General features: G+C 34.4%; 1 protein-coding gene across 1 annotated transcript; it reads right to left on the reverse strand.

The window, feature by feature from the left end:
- Positions 1 to 10330: 10330 nt before the first annotated feature.
- On the reverse strand, positions 10331 to 18322 carry LOC139844248 (uncharacterized). Its single transcript, XM_071834469.1, has 19 exons — positions 18007 to 18322; positions 17179 to 17366; positions 16951 to 17055; positions 16800 to 16871; positions 16143 to 16290; positions 15234 to 15316; positions 15073 to 15128; positions 14151 to 14281; positions 13988 to 14078; positions 13821 to 13886; positions 13455 to 13677; positions 12758 to 12859; positions 12186 to 12271; positions 11941 to 12063; positions 11606 to 11675; positions 11418 to 11509; positions 11195 to 11299; positions 10640 to 10755; positions 10331 to 10545 (listed from the first exon to the last, which is right to left on the reverse strand). The coding sequence occupies exons 1-18, from the start codon at positions 18312 to 18314 to the stop codon at positions 10642 to 10644; spliced, it is 2163 nt and encodes a 720-aa protein (XP_071690570.1). The 5' UTR covers positions 18315 to 18322; the 3' UTR covers positions 10331 to 10545; positions 10640 to 10641.
- Between the last annotated feature and the right edge of the window lie 466 nt (positions 18323 to 18788).

Here is an 18788-nt window from a genome sequence, read left to right on the forward strand (position 1 = left end):
CGGCGTTGTGATCTTTCTTGATCACTTTACTTTACTTGTTGTTCGCTTGTTTGTGAGATTTCTTCAGTTGCTTTTAAGGTGAGTTATAGTCCCGTTTTTATATACTTTTCAAAGTATACTTTTTGGGATGTGATTACATGCATATTTTTATTTACGTTTAGACACAAGTAACAGTTAAATTTAATTATTCATTGTGAGTTGGACAAAAATATTCCCTAGTCTGGTAACTGTAATCATTGGTTTCTACCGGTGAACGCGAATCCTACGGATAGATCTATCGGGTTTGACAACCCCATTTCGAGCTAGTCGCGCTAGCAATTTATAATCGGAATGTTTAGTACTTCGTAATTTGTTGTAGATACACTGTCCAAGTGTATATTTTTATTGTGTTTGGCAAGGGTAAATAAAGGGTTAAGTGGTTACCAGGTGGCTCATTGATAATGGAATAATGTTTAATGTTTTCTAACATTTTTAAATCTTGTGGTCTAAAGTTTACTTATTTATTTAAACCTATAATTCACTCAACCTTTGTGTTGACAGTTTACTTGCATGTTTTCACAGGTACTTGAGTTATTTGATGCTTCCGCTGTCGTTAGAAGAGTCTGCATGCATTTGGGCAGATTTTATGAAACTATTTATGAAACTTAAGTTTGCATTCTATTTTGGATAATTTAAATTGTGGGTTTGTTGGCAATGTTTTGTGTCAACTTTTGGTTCATTGCTATGGTTGGTTGATTTTAAACTACTTAATTGGGTTTGTTTCCTTTTTGGGCAACATTTTGAAATAAAAGAATGCAACTTTATTTATTTAATTCATTTAAGTCCGATCAAGCTATGGGACCAACTGACGGATCCGTTAAGTGTTTTGACGGGGTCGTCACACCAATGAACTCTAAATCCCTACAACCAACGCTCTGATACCATCTGTAGCGACCCGACCAAATCATGTTTGACGGCGCCGACTACTTAGGTCCCGTTACGTGGTCATAAGTCTTTAACATGCCGTTTGACCAAAATATGTCGCATTCATTTCATAAGTAAAAAGGATGTTTCAAGTTTACAAAAGTAGTTCAAAGACTAGTTACATTACAAAGTTTAACGTACGAATGAAACCTATGCGACACAATTTAAAAGTTGTCAAAAGACGCTCCAACTATGCATGTATACTCGACATCCAAGCAAGTATCAAAAAGATTGCGGAAGCATGTATCAAGTAGCGTTCAAGGACCTGAGAAAACATATAGAAAACTGTCAACGAAAATGTTGGTGAAATCATAGGTGTTTTAGTAAACGTTGCATTTGAACCACAAGATTTAATATAATATGATTATCAAAATCATTTGCATTCCAAAGTTGTTATTTATTTCGCGGGCACCCAATTATCAAACTTAACTGTTTTGCACCCTTTGCGTAGTGTTAGAACATACACTAGACCCGAAAATATATTTCATCCGCTAACGGTAGCGAACCATCCGAATGAGGCTCGTCAAGCCCATGTGATCACATAATATAAGTTCTCGCTTACACCCTGCAAGTGTAACTAATGATAATTGAATTGAGGCTTTTTGTTCTAACTCGCACGTGGAATATTTGTTTTCGTACTTGTGTTCAAAGCATAAAAGTATGATACGTATATGTTTCTCATCCCATGATTTAAAAGTATAAAAGTTGTTGAAAGATGGGACTATGATCTCACCTTGAGTGCACGTATGAAAAGTACTTCACAAAGTAACGTGTGCAAAGGACAATGCTAGTCTTGACTTAAACAAATAGGTCGTATCAATAACGGTAAACACGATAGGTCAAAGATGTTCAATTAGTCCTATGGCTCGTTACGACTCGATTATGTAGCATGTGAATCAAATTGTCAAGTTTCATGCAAGATACTAGTATAGAAGCAAGTTAGAAAGATTGCACAATCATTTGGTTAAGTTTGACAAAAAAGTCAAACTTTGGTCGGTCAAAGTCAACGAAAAAGTCAACACGTTCGGGTCGGGTCCCGAACTATTTTTCTGAGGTTTTTAATCATGTATAAACATGTTAGAACAAGTTATATATGAATCGGAGGTCCATAGCATGCCACACATTTTTCGTATTTTGGACAAGAAGGTCAGAATCAAACTACGCATATTGTCGCGCCGCGACAAAGGCTAGCCGCGCCGCGGCGAATAGCGGGTGCTGGTACCTGGTCAGTCTCAATTGTCTAAGTCCCAAATCAACATTCAAACTAACATAAAACACAAACCGTAAACACTTAGAACTCGTATCTTATATCGTTGGAAAGGTAATTTGTCAAGGAAAACAACTAAATACATTTCATCAATCACATTTACTTTTACAACAACCAAAATCACATTCAAAGCTCCTCATTAAATGCATTCAAGTTCATAAATGAAATTCGATGATTCAGCAACCAATTTACATGAATGATATGCCGTTTCGAAGGTGATCAAGCATACAATACATCCTAACACTTACAAATAACATTTCATGTCATTCAAAGCCTCAAAAGTCCATTTCAAATTCATCAAACCCTAACCCAAATTCACCAAAATCAATATTCAAGTTCATGAAGTTTTCTAAAGCAACCTACACATCAAATTGAAGCTAGTGATACTAGGAACACATTTAATAATTGCACTTTATCATAACAACAACATTAAATCATCCAAAACTCAAAATCAAACACACACTATTCATGTTCATGCTAGTTACACTAAAACCACGAGATCGAGCATATAAATCATATATTCATGTTAGACTTGAGCCATAGACACTAACTAACAACTTTATAAGTTAAAAACATCAAGAACACAAAATCTAGTGATTTTAGAAAGTTACCCAAATGTAATGAAATCGGTATGGAATCGAAGAGGAAGTTGCAAGGATTCCAAATATGCAATTTGTTTGGATTGAAGCTTGATCGATTTGATTTAGATGATAAATCTTTGAAATGGAGAATTGAAAGAAAATGTGGAAGTATGAAAAGAAAATGAAAATGAAAATGGAAAAGAAAGGGGAGGTGGGTGTTGACTAGTCAAAAGCTAGTCACATCTTTGCTCCCTTGGCGAAACTAGTCCCTCGAGTTCGGTTGCGATTGCGTGAATTACCTAAACGAGATATTTTTAAAACTCGTATTAACGAAGGATGTTATAATCATATAACGGACTTTAAATAAATAACGGAAAAGTAAACGAAAAAAGGCGGGATGTTACATATATATGTTTATGCATGCTTGTATGCTAAATTTCGTCGTTAGATAGTTTTATGAAGAATCACGAATTTAATACATATACTACTGATATAAGATATATGATATGCATGTTATTGGAAAGCTGGCGAAAAATTAATAACTTTTCATTTAGAAATCTCGTGATTTCGATGAACGGATTAAAAGATATAGTCAACTGAATTATGGTTAACGTTAATTGAAATTGTGTTTGAAACTGTAAATTAATATTTAAACAACTTGTCTATGAGATTGATAAATTAGATTTTTAGATATTACTAATCGAATAAATGAATTTCTATATAAGGCACGTTTTGTCTTGTTGAACAATTGTCAAAGTTGACTGTCTTATCATGTTTTAAAGCTTTATAAACACTATAATCCGATTTTACAAGTATTGGAAAACTATGTGAAATAATAAATCATGTTCGATTGTCATGATAATTCAAATATAATATAGCTCCTGAAATAAATAATATTTTGATGTTGATAAACTATAAATTCGTTCAATTATCAAGACTTATACTATGTTAATAAACATGTATAGATTTAAAGATCATATTGGGTCAGGTTGACTTTTGAGATGACTTTTGTTAACTTGTGCATGTCGGTCTCGAGCATTAGGATTGTGATACACTATGACCTGACCTAGCTTGTTATATGTTTTAATATATACATAACTAATATAGGTTCGTGAATCCGAGGTCAACCCTGCACTTGTTCAGTGCCGTCATATGAATAATTGCTACGAAATACAGTATAGTGAGTTTCATATGCTCACTTTTTAATTGCTTTTGCAATCTATATTTTTGGACTGAGAATACATGCACTTTATTTTAAACGCAATGGAAACAAGTACATACTAAATTCTACACCGAGTTTGAACCGAAAATTCCTTAGCTTTGGTAACTAGTAACTGCCGGTTATAAGAACTGGTGGGCGCGAATAGTTGTATATGGATCCATAGGGCTTGACATCCCCGTCTGTTCCAGGTATAGAAACCCTAGCCCCTGAACTATAAAACATACGTATGCTATTTGAGTTTAGTACACGTTGGATTGCGTGTATTGTACATGTTGGTTGCATGTATGTTAAAACAGGGGTACTTATTATAACGTTAAAGCTTAGTTACCAGGGTGCTCAATTTGGTAGAATATTTTGATAAACGTTTCTGGATGAAACAACTGAAATCTTGTGATCCACCTTTATATACAGATTATGCACAACATTAAAACCATGAACTCACCAACCTTTGTGTTGACACTTTTAAGCATGTTTATTCTCAGGTTCCTAGAAGTCTTCCGCTGTTTGCTTATATGTGATACAAGCTATGTGCATGGAGTCATACATGTTTTATTCGAGAAAATGTTGCATTCACAAAATCATCACCATGTATCTTATTTTGACTGCATTATCAACGAATGTAGTATAGTAAACTATTAATTAAGGTGATTGTCTATATGTAGAAATCATCAAACGTCAAAAATCTTGGAATTTGATATTCAATTATCGTGTGCCTTTTCAAAAGAATGCAATGTTTACAAAACGTATCATGTAGAGGTCAGTACCTCACTGTGAAATCGATGAATGATGTATTCGTCCAAAGGGATTTGGACGGATCATCACACTAAGAAAGGCAATTTGTTAAGGATTGAGGCAAATATATTAGCTAATCTACTAGTTATAGTATATCTTTCACAAAATAATAACAGAGAAATATTCAAATGAAACCAACTTTTAAGTTGAGATTCAAGGGACCAATCAGAGTGCGACACGTAGCGCTATAATCACATGTGATTGAAAAAAAATTAAAAAAAAAATTTCAAAATTTAAAAAAAAAAAAAAAAAATCAATCACATGCGATTGAATTTGACATGCTGTAAATCACATGTGATTCTGCATGCCAATCACATGTGATTGTAAAACTCAATCACATGTGATTCTACATGTCAAATCCAATCACATGTGATTGAAAAAAAATTTATTTAGTAAAATGACGAATTTCAGTATATTTGTGTGCTAAAACATTTAAACACCAAGTTTTTGATCAAAACTTGATCAAATCACCGAATTAAAGTCTGAAATTTTGAAGATATGATCACGAAACGCTAACAAACTTAATCAAATCACCGAATTAAAGTCTGTTTCCTGTTGAAATTTTTTTTGAAAAAAAAATTGAATTTTTTTTTCAATAACATGTGATTGGATTTGACATGCAGAATCACATGTGATTGTGTTTTACAATCACACGTGATTGGGTTTGATAATCACATGTTATTGGATTTGACATGCTAATTTTAAGAAAAAAAATTTAAAAATTTTCGAAAAAAAATTTCGAAATTTTTTTTTTATTTTTTTAAAAAAATAATATTATTTTTTCAATCACATGTGATTGTCGCGCCACATGTCGCACTCTGATTGGTCCGTTGAATTTCAAGCAATTATTGAATTCAAGGGATTACAACTCAATAATAATAATATAAATTAACGTATTTAATTTAACAAAACTAACTAAAGGCTACATCAATTACTAGTAATAGTAATCGATTTTTAATTACTTTTACTTAGTTAAAGTGTTCACTTTCCTTGAAAATATAATGATTTCAAATTATTCACAAACTTTTTTTTTTCTCACAGAGAATATGTTGTTAGAAGGTATTACTTACTAATATACTGTATATTTTAATTCGTTGAGATAGAAGTATTCACTTATAATAAGAAAAAATATCAAAATCGGACAGATGTAATATTCTATAAAATCAAGGTATATACTTCTAATTATACTCCATCAGTTTGTTGTGTAGTCAAGAATAGGCTATGTAGCTCGTCGAAGTTTTTGTTATACACATCTACTATATACTCCGTATCTACTAGATTAACTTGACACATCTTTTCCTTTTAATAACTAAAACAAAGTCGTATATTCGTGTATAGTTTAATTGCACAAAAAATAGACTCCGTATATAATTTCTTAGGTAATTAATTTTGGTGTTAATTTTGGAGTCTAGTACTATAAATAGACTCCGTATACATGCTTGATTACTTTGGCCACTACTACTCCAGTATTTTTAGTTCCCAATTTTGCTACACTATATACATGAATATTTCGCTTGTCACCATGGACGTATGTACTGAATTGTATAATAATAATGATGGAAATAAAAGCGATTACTTTTGGGCTGGTTTAACACAATTATCCTTTTTATATTTCATGGCCACCAATTCAAACGAAACTTGTAGTTTTTAAGTTACAAGTATTTCGGCTTTTGAACGAACTAAACCACAGTTGTATGAAAAAAGTACACCAAAATATATCAATCAAACTTCACATTTCTTCTTTTGTATATAAAAATAAATTTCAGCAAAAAAAGTATCAAAAGTTTATAAAATTAACTTAGAATGTACAATCGAAAACGATACGCTTTTAAAACCATAGTAGGTTGAGTGCATACTCAAGTTCCCCAATGAAAATTTATCGGAACACCTTTTTCTGAATTATACAATGTAGTGAACTCCAATGAATATGTTTAAACTTCGTCTCTGCTCTCATATATGTGCTTTTTAGGGTTTTGGATTGTTGAATTAATGTGTAAAACACAAGTAATCTGTTCACTTGATTCATATACTACTGGGTGGATTTTTGTTATGAAATCCCTAAATTTGATTTGTGTTGCACGTGATCGACGTTTTGTGAAGGTTACAGGTGATGACATAAGAAAATGTAATTATTTGTAACTGGCATAGTTACCCTTTCATGAGTATACTCTAGTGGTTGGGCTCCTCATAAACAAGAGCTCTTAATATAAAACGTCATTGATATTATATCTTGGGGTAGCCACATAAAAGGTTGGATAGGGTCAAGGAATTATAAAGGTTAGACCGCCTGCATCATAGTAAAAATACTGGTAACAGAAAAACATTATCAATTTACATGTTTAAGATGTACACAATACTAAATGGTAAGCTTAAGCGCATTTCATTCATCTTTAATAGGTTATCCGCAAGAGTTAGATGTATGTCTTATTTTGTTGGGAAATTACGGTCTCACTAATTCTCATCACCCAGCCCAACAATAATAGTAAAGAAATAAGAACAATACACAACACAAGATTTAACGTGGAAACTCCAAAACAGGAGAAAAACCACCGGCCCCCAAAGAGAGAAAATACACTATATCACAAATTGTTACAATGATATAGACGACTCTCTTAAGCCAACTACACTCTCCAAAATATTTAACTAATACAACTCTCAAACAAGGGTAAGAAAGAAAGAAATAATCAAATACTTAAAGTGTATTGATTGGTGCGATTTGGAATGAAGACTTAGCCCCTCTTATATAACCAAGTCACTCACCCCTCACATCTTCCTCCCACCAATGTGGGATAAACATATCTTCTACTAGCCAAAATAAACCAACAAATCTCCACCTTTTGGATAGAAGAAGATAACCATGCTTCCACATTGCAAGGATAACCGATGTAGACGCTTCCTCGACGACAACTTCAAGATCCTCATCTTCATGCCGTTGACATTATCTCCCAAGAGACAAAACTTGCATCTTCATCGAACATTGTCTAAACCGACAATCATTGTCATCACAGACAATCATAACTCTTAACAAGAATTATCATACTCCACCATTAAGAGTATAGCACTTAGAATGTCACATTCCAAGCATTTCACCTCGGCACATGTTGTATAACCAGCTGAACAGTTATGGTGCAACTTCCTGTTTGGCTTTCCCTGGAAGTTTCATCAGCTACAACATCAGTTTCCACCACACACCTTGCATCAACGCCAAACCAATGCCCATGTACAATTTGTGGAACCGCTAACGAATATCCCTTTCCATGGTGGCGCGGACACACCATGAGGATGACGTGACTTCAGAGGAATTCGTCACTCTCCGTAACAACGGAGACAATGTTAGCGTCTTTGGAGCCATTTGCTGGATTAGCTCCACCGGGACAATTAACCCTTACATGTCCAGTCTTCCCGCACTTCCAGCATGTCAGATTCTTTCTAGAGTTTCTCTTCTGCCTATCCGAACACAACACTATCGTATCTCCTGATGACGAGACCCCGTTACCTTCCAGTCTTTTCTCCTCGGATAGGAGCTTGCTAGTAACGTCTTCAAACTTCAGAGTTTTCTTCCCATACATCAAAATAGGTTTCATGTGTTCATAAGACGATGATAAAGATAATATCAACCTCAAAGCTTTATCTTCATCATCCGTTTTAACTCCAATAGCCTCCAGTTCTGAAACAATACCGTTAAGAATACTTAGATGATCTGAAATCTTTGAACCCCCATCCATACGCAGAGTATGAAATTGTTCTTTAAGACACAACCGATTTGAGATGCCCTTGCCCTGGTACAACTGCTCTAGTTTAACCCAAAGCTCCTTTGCCGTTGATAACCCGTGCACATTTGCAAGCACGTTCTTTGCAAGACACAAACGAATCGCACTTGCTGCCCTCAAATCCATATCATCCCATTCTTCTTCATCGAACTTACTGCTAGAATCACTGCCAGGAACAAGGGTGGGTTTACCCTTCAAAGCCTTGTGTAAACCGGACTGAATCAACACATCCTTGACTTGAACCTGCCATAAGCCAAAATTGATCCTCCCATCAAATTTCTCTACATCAAACCTCATTGGACTGAACTTCGACATCGTATCCGTATCCTATAAACAACACTTTCTCTGATTTTGCTCACGTTTCGAATAGCCAAAAGATGTAGCAGGTAGCCAGGACCCTTTAAATCGGAAATCCACAACTCGCCACTAACAAATCCAACTATTACTACGAATCAGAAAAAATATTGTCTAACCAGATACCCTATACGATCGATAGAACTCGTTTCTGATGTGGACGATCCACTCCCGTGGCAACCACAGAGCATACTCCGACTCCTATAACCGAGACCCTCGTCAAACCTGACGCTCTGATACCAGTTGTTGGGAAATTACGGTCTCACTAATTCCCATCACCCAGCCCAACAATAATAGTAAAGAAATAAGAACAATACACAACACAAGATTTAACGTGGAAACTCCAAAACAGGAGAAAAACCACCGGCCCCCAAAGAGAGAAAATACACTATATCACAAATTGTTACAATGATATAGACGACTCTTTTAAGCCAACTACACTCTCCAAAATATTTAACTAATACAACTCTCAAACAAGGGTAAGAAAGAAAGAAATAATCAAATACTTAAAGTGTATTGATTGGTGCGATTTGGAATGAAGACTTAGCCCCTCTTATATAACCAAGTCACTCACCCCTCACATCTTCCTCCCACCAATGTGGGAACATATCTTCTACTGGCCAAAATAAACCAACATATTTTACATATTTCAGTTCGTTACAGTTGTGCTATTGTTCACTGTGATCAAACAAGTTGACACTGGATGGTCATTTATGAGACCATTTCTACAAGATAAAGAGAAGAAAGATTTGATGATTGTGATCCCTCTTCAAGTTTTAGCTAATGTAGCTTCTAAAGTGATATTAAATACCGGGTCACTTGGAACCAAGTGTTCTTGTTGGTCTAGATATCATTTGCTGTTGCGCAATTACCTTTCCTGTATATGGTCAAATAGATGGGAATGCTACTCGAACACTGACAAAATTGACTTTTTAGACAGTTTTAGGTTGTTTTTTTGGGTATTTCTATTTTACAAGGATTATAGTTTAGCTTTGAAGACAATTGCAGACTACAATTATCAAGGGATGCCAAATTCTACAGATGAACTGGCGAGTATTGTATTGTAAATCAAGATCTTGATGATTTAGCAGAATTTGATAAGTATATTCTAAACGTACCTTTTGATTAATGTTCCATTTATACAAGAGTGTTGATGTCTTGCTGAGCTTTTGAATTAATCTGATACCTAAAGATTTGTTAACTATTAAGTGCAAGTTTTTTGAATAATCTTTCTAACATTCTTAAATAAGCCCTTATATTTAAATTTCACAGTTCATAAACTGTTTTTATCAAGTTTTTAAAGCTGTGTCGCTTCAAGGATTCAACCTGTTTACGATCAATAGTTCATCTCAATTGCCTTGGATGTTTGTTGCTAAACGTCTTACAGTAATTTGCCTGGTATACATAGAAACATTCCTAGTTTATATCTACACACAAACAAAAAGAGCAACACTTGAACATAGTCGTTTGCATCCTAAAAAAAGCTATAACTTATACATCCAGTCCCATAGTCCATAACTTGAATATTTGTGTAGAGTTCATAACACTCTCAAGTCCGCAACCAAAGTTGGTGAGAGATGAAGTTGTAGTGCAGAGCTGAACATTGAAAGCCAGCAAAAGAAAGAAAAAAAACAGCGTTATGATAAACTAATTGAAGGGAAAAAAGATACTACAAAAGTCAGACACTAACCTTTAGTCAAAGTTATCAATCTTAATGGGAACAATTTCGTCAGCAACCTTAAAGTGTCCCACCAAACGTGCGAAAAACACCATCTGCTGTTCCAGTGTGAATTTAATATTTTCAGCCTGCATATCATTAATTGAATAATAACCGATTCAGATCTTTTTGCCCTGACTAGCAATGCAAACGCAAACATATTTGTTAATCACTAAGAAGAGGTGACATTTACCACCCACTTAGTAGTGAGGTTTTCAATTTCTACTGCATTTTTATCTAATTAGGGTAAATATATAAAAATAAAAACAAAAGGGGGAAGCTAATAGTGGAAGGGATGAAATGGTTCAGAAGTCATTTAAAGTCTATTTCTAGTGCATAGGACGAAGAATTAGGTTGTACTTGCATTATTCTGTAACCATGTTTAACATATGAATGATTCATATAAGATCAAAATAATTGTCAATAACGCCCTCATTGTACTCGACCAAACCTGGTTCAAGTATATTCATTTAGAACCGGTTTTAACCCGTTACCCGACCCGTCCATCTTTCCTTCTCTGTCACTAACCTTACGGAAACCATGCTGCTCCCCTTCATATTCCACCAAAGCAACCGGCAATCCTTTTGCTTTCAAGGCTTGATAAATTTTTCTTGCTTGAGCAGGAGGCACAACCTGCACAACACAACGAGTACCGGTTTAGAAAATAGAAGTTATAAAAAGTGGCCTTCAATTAATTATATTTATATTTTGTTATTTGACAACACAAACTGCTAATGAATTTTTTTAGTACCTTGTCTTCCAATCCTTGAAAAAGGATTATGGGGCAAGAAAATTGATCAACAAAATTGATAGGTGATCTATCGAAGAACTCTTTTTCACCCCCTGAAGCAAATTTAATGTAAAATAAGTTCATATTTAATGTACAAAAGAATCATCAATTGTAATGTATGGAGTGGAAAATATAATTATAGTAGTTACCAACAAGATTATCCATGTATCGGGATTCAAATTTGTGAGTTTCTTCTTTTAACAACTTCAGGTCAGCTACCTGTTCACGACATTTGAAATATGCTAAGTGTAAGATTTTTGTAGGAGATGGCATTAATTTGTGAGTAAAAAAATTACACTTTAGCCAGTTACTGATGTTGATAAATAAGGTAGGTTTTCTAACTCTATCATGATTGAACAAATAATTTTAGACATGTCACAACATGTAATCGACCACAGATCACATTAATCTTTAAATCTAGACAGTAAATAATTCAATTTACAGTATGAAATCAGATTATTATGAACTGAATGAGCACACTTACACCATACAACGAAGCTCCAGCCTTGAACGTATTCTTAAATGCAAGTGCAGCCAGCGTTGTGTAACCACCGGCAGACCCTCCTGTAATGCAGAGTCTTTCACCATCCGCCTTTCCACTTTTCACCTGTACGTAACTCGGAATATTAAAAAAACTGTATTTAAAAAGATAGCAAATTAAAAAGGGTTAACTGCAAATAAATGTAAAACATTAGTGAAATTTCAAAGGATTGTATATGTAGTAAATACCAAGAACTGAGCACAACTGCAACAATCATCAACATCAACTATACCCCACCGATTCAGAAGCCTTTCACGAAATGCACGCCCATATCCTTCATAAAGTATGATGATCCACCATTAGCAGCATACATATAAGAGCTAATTAGAAATATTTAGAGACAAGGACTAAATGTGGCCAAACGGATGGGTCTAGGAATGCCATAACAGGTCAAAAAATGTTTCCTTCAATTCTAAGAGATTTTGTGATAATTAATGTGTTAATTGATTAAATCAACAAACTAATTTTGATACAGTTAGTTGTATCTAGTATGCATTAGCAGCAATCCAAATAATGTTTTGTCCATTTGACATGTTTCCTTTTCTGCTATATTCCGTGTGACCCACTAAAGACAAAGAAATAACCTGAATCGATCAATAAGATGTAAAAGACCAAACTTGCCATCTCTAATGATGACCCACAACCCAAACAGACACTAAACTATAACTTTGAAACAATAATTAAATATTTCAAATTCAACTATTTCAAAGATATAAACACACAGATGTAGTACGCATAGATTACTACAACTAACACATACCAGTACTTCCACCATAATTTACATCCACAAAAGCCCAACCACGGCTAGTCCAAAACTGGATGTTAAGATTTAAGATTCCACGTGCCTCAGCTGTGGGCCCTCCTGTTCCCAACACGTAAAAGGTGTAGCATTAGTTTTTAAAAAGTAGTACAAACCTTGTGCACCAATAACTAAACCAACATTAATATATCCAGTTACATTCATATTTAAACTCGAGACGCATATAAAATACAATATAAGAGTGCGTGGAAGCCCCTCCACACACCACGCAAAAAAAGGAACATTGTGTTGACCCGGGGGTTACAGATAACAGTCAGAACTGAAAAAACCCAACCACTACGGATTTTACTGAACAGGTTCTTCGTTTGAGGTATATTCAGAAATCAATTATTGGCCTGGTCCTTCAAAGAAACAGAAGCGATCAAATCTTTTCTTTTAAATTTTAACTTGCCACAACATTGATTAGTATACCCATTGGCCATTCAAACATAAAACCCAAATTTGTATACGGTGTAAAGTTTGGTTGTCGATTCCATTAATCTTTAAATTTTGGTTACGTCCCAATGTACATCCCAGTGTTTATATGTGAGATAGGGATTTATACCGACATATAGTGGGTAATGAAAGCACACTGAACAATTAACACCTGCAAACTTGACTTTGATCATCTTGATACAACGAAATGGAGTATAATTACCGTGACTCTTCAAAAGCATGGGAGGTTTTTCTTCTTGAGTGGCATGATAAACGGGATTTGTTGGCGGATAATAGTATGCATACGCCATCTCACCAGCAACTTCAGTTGGAAACTCAATGAACTCTGGAGAGCTAAAGTAAGACTTATATTCTGAACTGGTAGGTGAAGAAGACCAAACAATTTGGAAATCAGCTACGTTTAATGCCACATCATCTAAAGTCACCTACCTCATACGCAATAGTACAGGATCAATTTTACTTACATTTATTGATAAACATAGTAAAGGGTGTCTAAAAAAATGAGTTTTGAAGTATGAAAATTTAAGTACCAAATAATTAAAATTGGATAATCAGTACCAAAAAGTACCTTAGCTATTGACATAGGGTGAACTCCAGATGCTCCCTCAACATACAAGCAGTGTACACCTGAAGTCTATATAAATAAATAAATAAATAAAGTTAAGAACTGATAACCAGTTGAGAAAATAATTAAGAAACCAAATCATCATTGATAAAAAGGTGTAGTGAAATTACAATATTCATAATATCTGTAAAAGGAGTCTGGAGGACGGATAAGGAACTCGTATCTTTGTTCAATATTCCAAGATACGACCTTCCTTTCTGCCTGAACATCAGCCATCAATCAGTTAAAGATACGTTATGAAAACAATTAAGAGATGCAAAATCAACACGTAACCTGTAACTGCAAGCAATTAAGTTCTTCTGCTCCTTTATAATCTCATAGGAGTTCATGCCAAAAACCCATAATGGTCCTGCAAACTCAGCGTCTAATGAATATAATGGCACCACTGAGTTATCAGATTCAACCTGTGTTCACAAAAAACAAATGGTTCAATATAAATTAACGAGGACAATGTCGACCCATTTACCTATGAATGGTTTTATTTGGGTATGATTTGCCACTAAACGTAGAGCAGGCAATATATTTATAAAATTTAAGAATCAAATGAAACCAGTACAATGGGTTAAGCAGGTCGAAAGTCGCCCAAACTGTGATAAGCACTAAACCGCCTAAAACATTTCGAATTGAAATATTTGATTACTACTCAAACGGTAATGTTTAAAAGAACATTACTAGTGAAATTTGTCAAACTAATTACTTATCGTAAGTTTGAACTTTTGAGCATGAAGTTTTATAGGTCAACACACGACCCGTTATAGAACCCATCCATTTTGTCACCATTACTCCTGATAATTTCACCAATGATGGAGGCCAGAGTGGGTGAACAAACATTATTTCATACAAGCAAATGCGAATGATGCTGAAAACAGAATATAAAGCAAATAGCAAACTTTGGAAAGGTGAAATTCTGTAGAATCATTTTTTTCTTCAATTCATAGTTTTACAATTTTAATCAGTTCAAATTAGATTTTTAAGTATTTAACTACCAAGATCTGAAATGATAGTGTGCTGTTCAAACATGAGAGCCGTACAAATCATAAGATACTTCACCTGAACCTTAATTATGATGGATAAAGAGAGATGAACCCAGAGTAAAATATACCGTTTCTGCTTCTAGGCATGGTATATACACATAAAACAGGGTGTGTAGAAACAAATTTGCCATTACATAAAAAGAATGTGATTCTGAACTTACCCATCTGTGTAGATTCCAAAATCCACTTTTCCTATCGGTGATGAAGAATAATTCACCTGCAGTGAAAGAAACGCTAACATGGTTAGATAGAGCAACAATTTAAATCTCGTCTTGATTGTGCCATGAAAATCCAAAAGGTGTATTTATAACGATGAATAAACCTTCATCAGACCAATTTGGTTCAGTTGGAGATTCTATTATTGTAGGATCACCCCCAGCAACACATACACGTTTGTAGACATCTCTGCAGAACAAAAAAAAAGTTAGCATAATGGTAGATAGATACACACACTTATGTATACGTACCAATTAGACAAAATAGCTATTATTTAAATACAAAAATTACAATTCTAATCGAGTAACCAATTAGTAACTCACATAAGAAGAAGAATCGAAGAGAAATATGTAGCTGACATGACATTTTCTTTTTCCATCTCTTATACATATAATGTATCTTGAAATTTTATCTTAAAATTCGAGTCAACAATGAGAAATGTCAATATATATATCACCTTTATTATAATAGTTAAATGTTACAACATTTCAATCATCTCAAACTTTCTATCCCATAATAATTTAATTTAAACCAAAATTCAGTTTCCCTCTATTAGCATTATCATATATTAGTTGAGGCACAAAACACATAGAAGTATAGAACTAATCTTTGAAACATTTACATATACTTTCATCCTTTTTATCAACCTTGCACCACCAGTATCACCATTACTGGCTACCGCCACCTACCAACATCACCTCTACCACTATATTACGCGGGTACTATGCTAGCTTCTAGTAAAGCATTTGAAGACCTTTTTTCACAGATATTTCAAAGTTTCCACTACTATATATGCAAATTCACAATAACTACATGCATATATATGACAAAATGGTGTTAACAAATAGAATTGTCTTCAACCATTTGCCAACAGTAAACTACGGTAGGAATGTAACAATAACGTTTTTTACATGAAAACCAAAGACACAAATAAATGTTTATGTAAATGGTTATTGGTTACAAATTCATTGAAGCTTCTTTTACGAATCAAAGAAAAAACGAAGTGCATGTTTACCCGCTTTCTGAAATATAGCCGACCCAAAGTTCCGATCTATCCCATGGCATGTTAGGGTGTCCCCATTCAATCCATGCCAACCTTCTACACTTAGGATCCAGTCTCGGAAATGCATAAAAATCATTTCCGCCAACTAAAACTTTTGGTTCTGCATGTCACAATAATATGATTAAAACTGATTGTTAACCATCAAAAAAATTAAACTTGGGAGTACACTGAGAACAAGACCTATAGGTGGTTTTTTCGACCCATTTATGAGCAAGTTGATTAACAAACGAGTCGAATAATCAAAACTTTTCTAGAAGGTGAACATGCCAAATGGTCCAAGTGGGTCAAACAGGTTGAAAGGTGCCCAAACTCCAAAGTCTATTTTAATGTTCACAACCTTCAAATCTTTTGATCCCAATGATATAGAACACTGGTTTAACATATTTGTTTCATTAAGTAACTATATTATAGATATAACATATTTTTATATTATTATCAAAAAATTGTTCGCCTGCAAATCAATTTTAATCCAGCCCATTTATTTTATTCCATACTAGAAAGGACTCGTTACCGAACCTCCTTGACCGGTCCAACTTTCCACCACTAGCAAACTTAATGACTCAAAAATACTTGTCCAGTAAAACAGAAGGTGACATCGATCAACCATACCTTGAATAGTTGTATCGCTTAGTTCCACAGAGACAATACTTGTAATTGCATTCAAACTACTTTCACGTCGATCTAACAAGAATTCACATAGCATAACTTAATCAGATACACAAACAATCGAGAAAAGGGTAGCATAAAATCACCAATGTACCTTCCCTAACAGTGATAAACCGATTAAGCAACGTATCAAAAACTCCATCAGCATAGCTCACCGTAGATCCACCATAATCAGGAGTAAGTGCCACAGGTACCAAATCTACATCCACATAAGAAAAACATCAAAATTCTATTTCACATTTAACACTTGAGCATCTACAAAATATAGCATCCGTATTCCGTGTAATCTTATATAATTATATTTAAAACTATTAGGTCAAACCTTTTGATTCTATAGACTGCTTGTACAGTCTTTGGTCTTTATAATTTGAAAAAACAACAGTCTCCCCTGAAATAGAAAATGCACCACCACCATACTCTTGAGCAACTGTACGGACCGAAAACTCTTTTGGTGTTACATCAATCACTTCATCATTTTCATCATTTCCACTTTTAACTAAAACCGAACGTCTTCAAAACAAACACAAAATACATATAAACAAAATATAAATTAGGCTCGTAATATTAACTCAAATAATAGTTATTTGCTAATAACACACCCACATAGTTGCACATGTGCAGTGGCGAAAATACATGGGGGCAGGGGGGGCGCCCGCCCCCAGTGGATTTTTTTTTTCCAGTGTTAAAATTTTGGGTTTTTCGACTTTGCCCCCGGTGGATTTTTTTTTTTTTCTTTTTGCCCCAAAACCAACATATTTGCCCCAAAACCTTCAACTTTTGCCCAAAAACCTTCAACTTTTGCCCAAAAACCTTCATAATTTGTCCAAAAAACTCAATTTTTTTGCCCCAAAACCTCCATATTTGTCCAAAAAAATTGTTACGGTTTTAAAAAAAAATTTGCCCCCGGTAAAAAAAATTCTAGTTCCATCACTGCACATGTGCACACACCCACGCACAAAACATCTTCAAAAAGCATATTATAACAACAAAAACTATGTTCAGAATATATAAATTTAAATCTAAGTTACTAAATTTATTGAATCAATGACTTCTCAGATCAAAGTTAGTAACACGTAATATTAAGTTAATATTAATATTCATTCAAAATGATCAAAAGACAAAATAGTATGTATGTACGTATATATTATACCCTGATTCTGTAGGACGTGACTCGAGCCAGAACAGACGGCCGTGAGAGTCAACGGCGGTGCCACCGAGACCTTTGGAGGCGCCGGAAACGACGTCAGAGGTGATCGGAGATGACCAGGAACCGTACGGTGCAGTGGTTTTTAGCTCCGGTGAAGGTGTTTTGGAAGCTGATGACGTCATTGTTGTACTGAAGTTACGAGGGTGAGAACGGTGTCGTTTAATGAAGTGTAGAGTGAGAGTGGTGGGAGATAGAAAGGGGTATCGAATGGTGGTGGTGGTGACCGCGGCGGTTATGGCTGAAATTGCCATTTACTAAATGTAATTTACACTAGTGACCTTATATTATAGGGTTAAAGCCGTATATACCCGAAAAATACTAATGTAGGGTTAAAGTATATAGCCTACTATATACTTTTATAAAATTTACTAATATGAACGAACAAAACTTATTAACCGGATAAACAACTAAACGATGATGTGGCATCATATGTGGAGAACGACATTAATGATACATCGGAACAAAACTGAAAGCATATAGCCTACATCGGAACAAAACTGAAAGTATATAGCCTACATCGAAATAAAACTGAAAGTATATGACCTATTTGTAGCCATATAAAACGCAAAAAAATGTTAAATAATTAACTTTACCGGTTCAGCAGGTAACTTGTTAAATTTGTGTATATCGATACAACTTATAAGAGTATATAACCTACATTGGTATTTTTTGGGGTATATAGCCTATATTGAAACAAAATTGAAAGTATATGGCATATTTATGAC

Source organism: Rutidosis leptorrhynchoides, chromosome 4 (genome assembly GCF_046630445.1).
Source record: "Rutidosis leptorrhynchoides isolate AG116_Rl617_1_P2 chromosome 4, CSIRO_AGI_Rlap_v1, whole genome shotgun sequence".
In the NCBI taxonomy this organism is placed as follows: domain Eukaryota; kingdom Viridiplantae; phylum Streptophyta; class Magnoliopsida; order Asterales; family Asteraceae; genus Rutidosis; species Rutidosis leptorrhynchoides.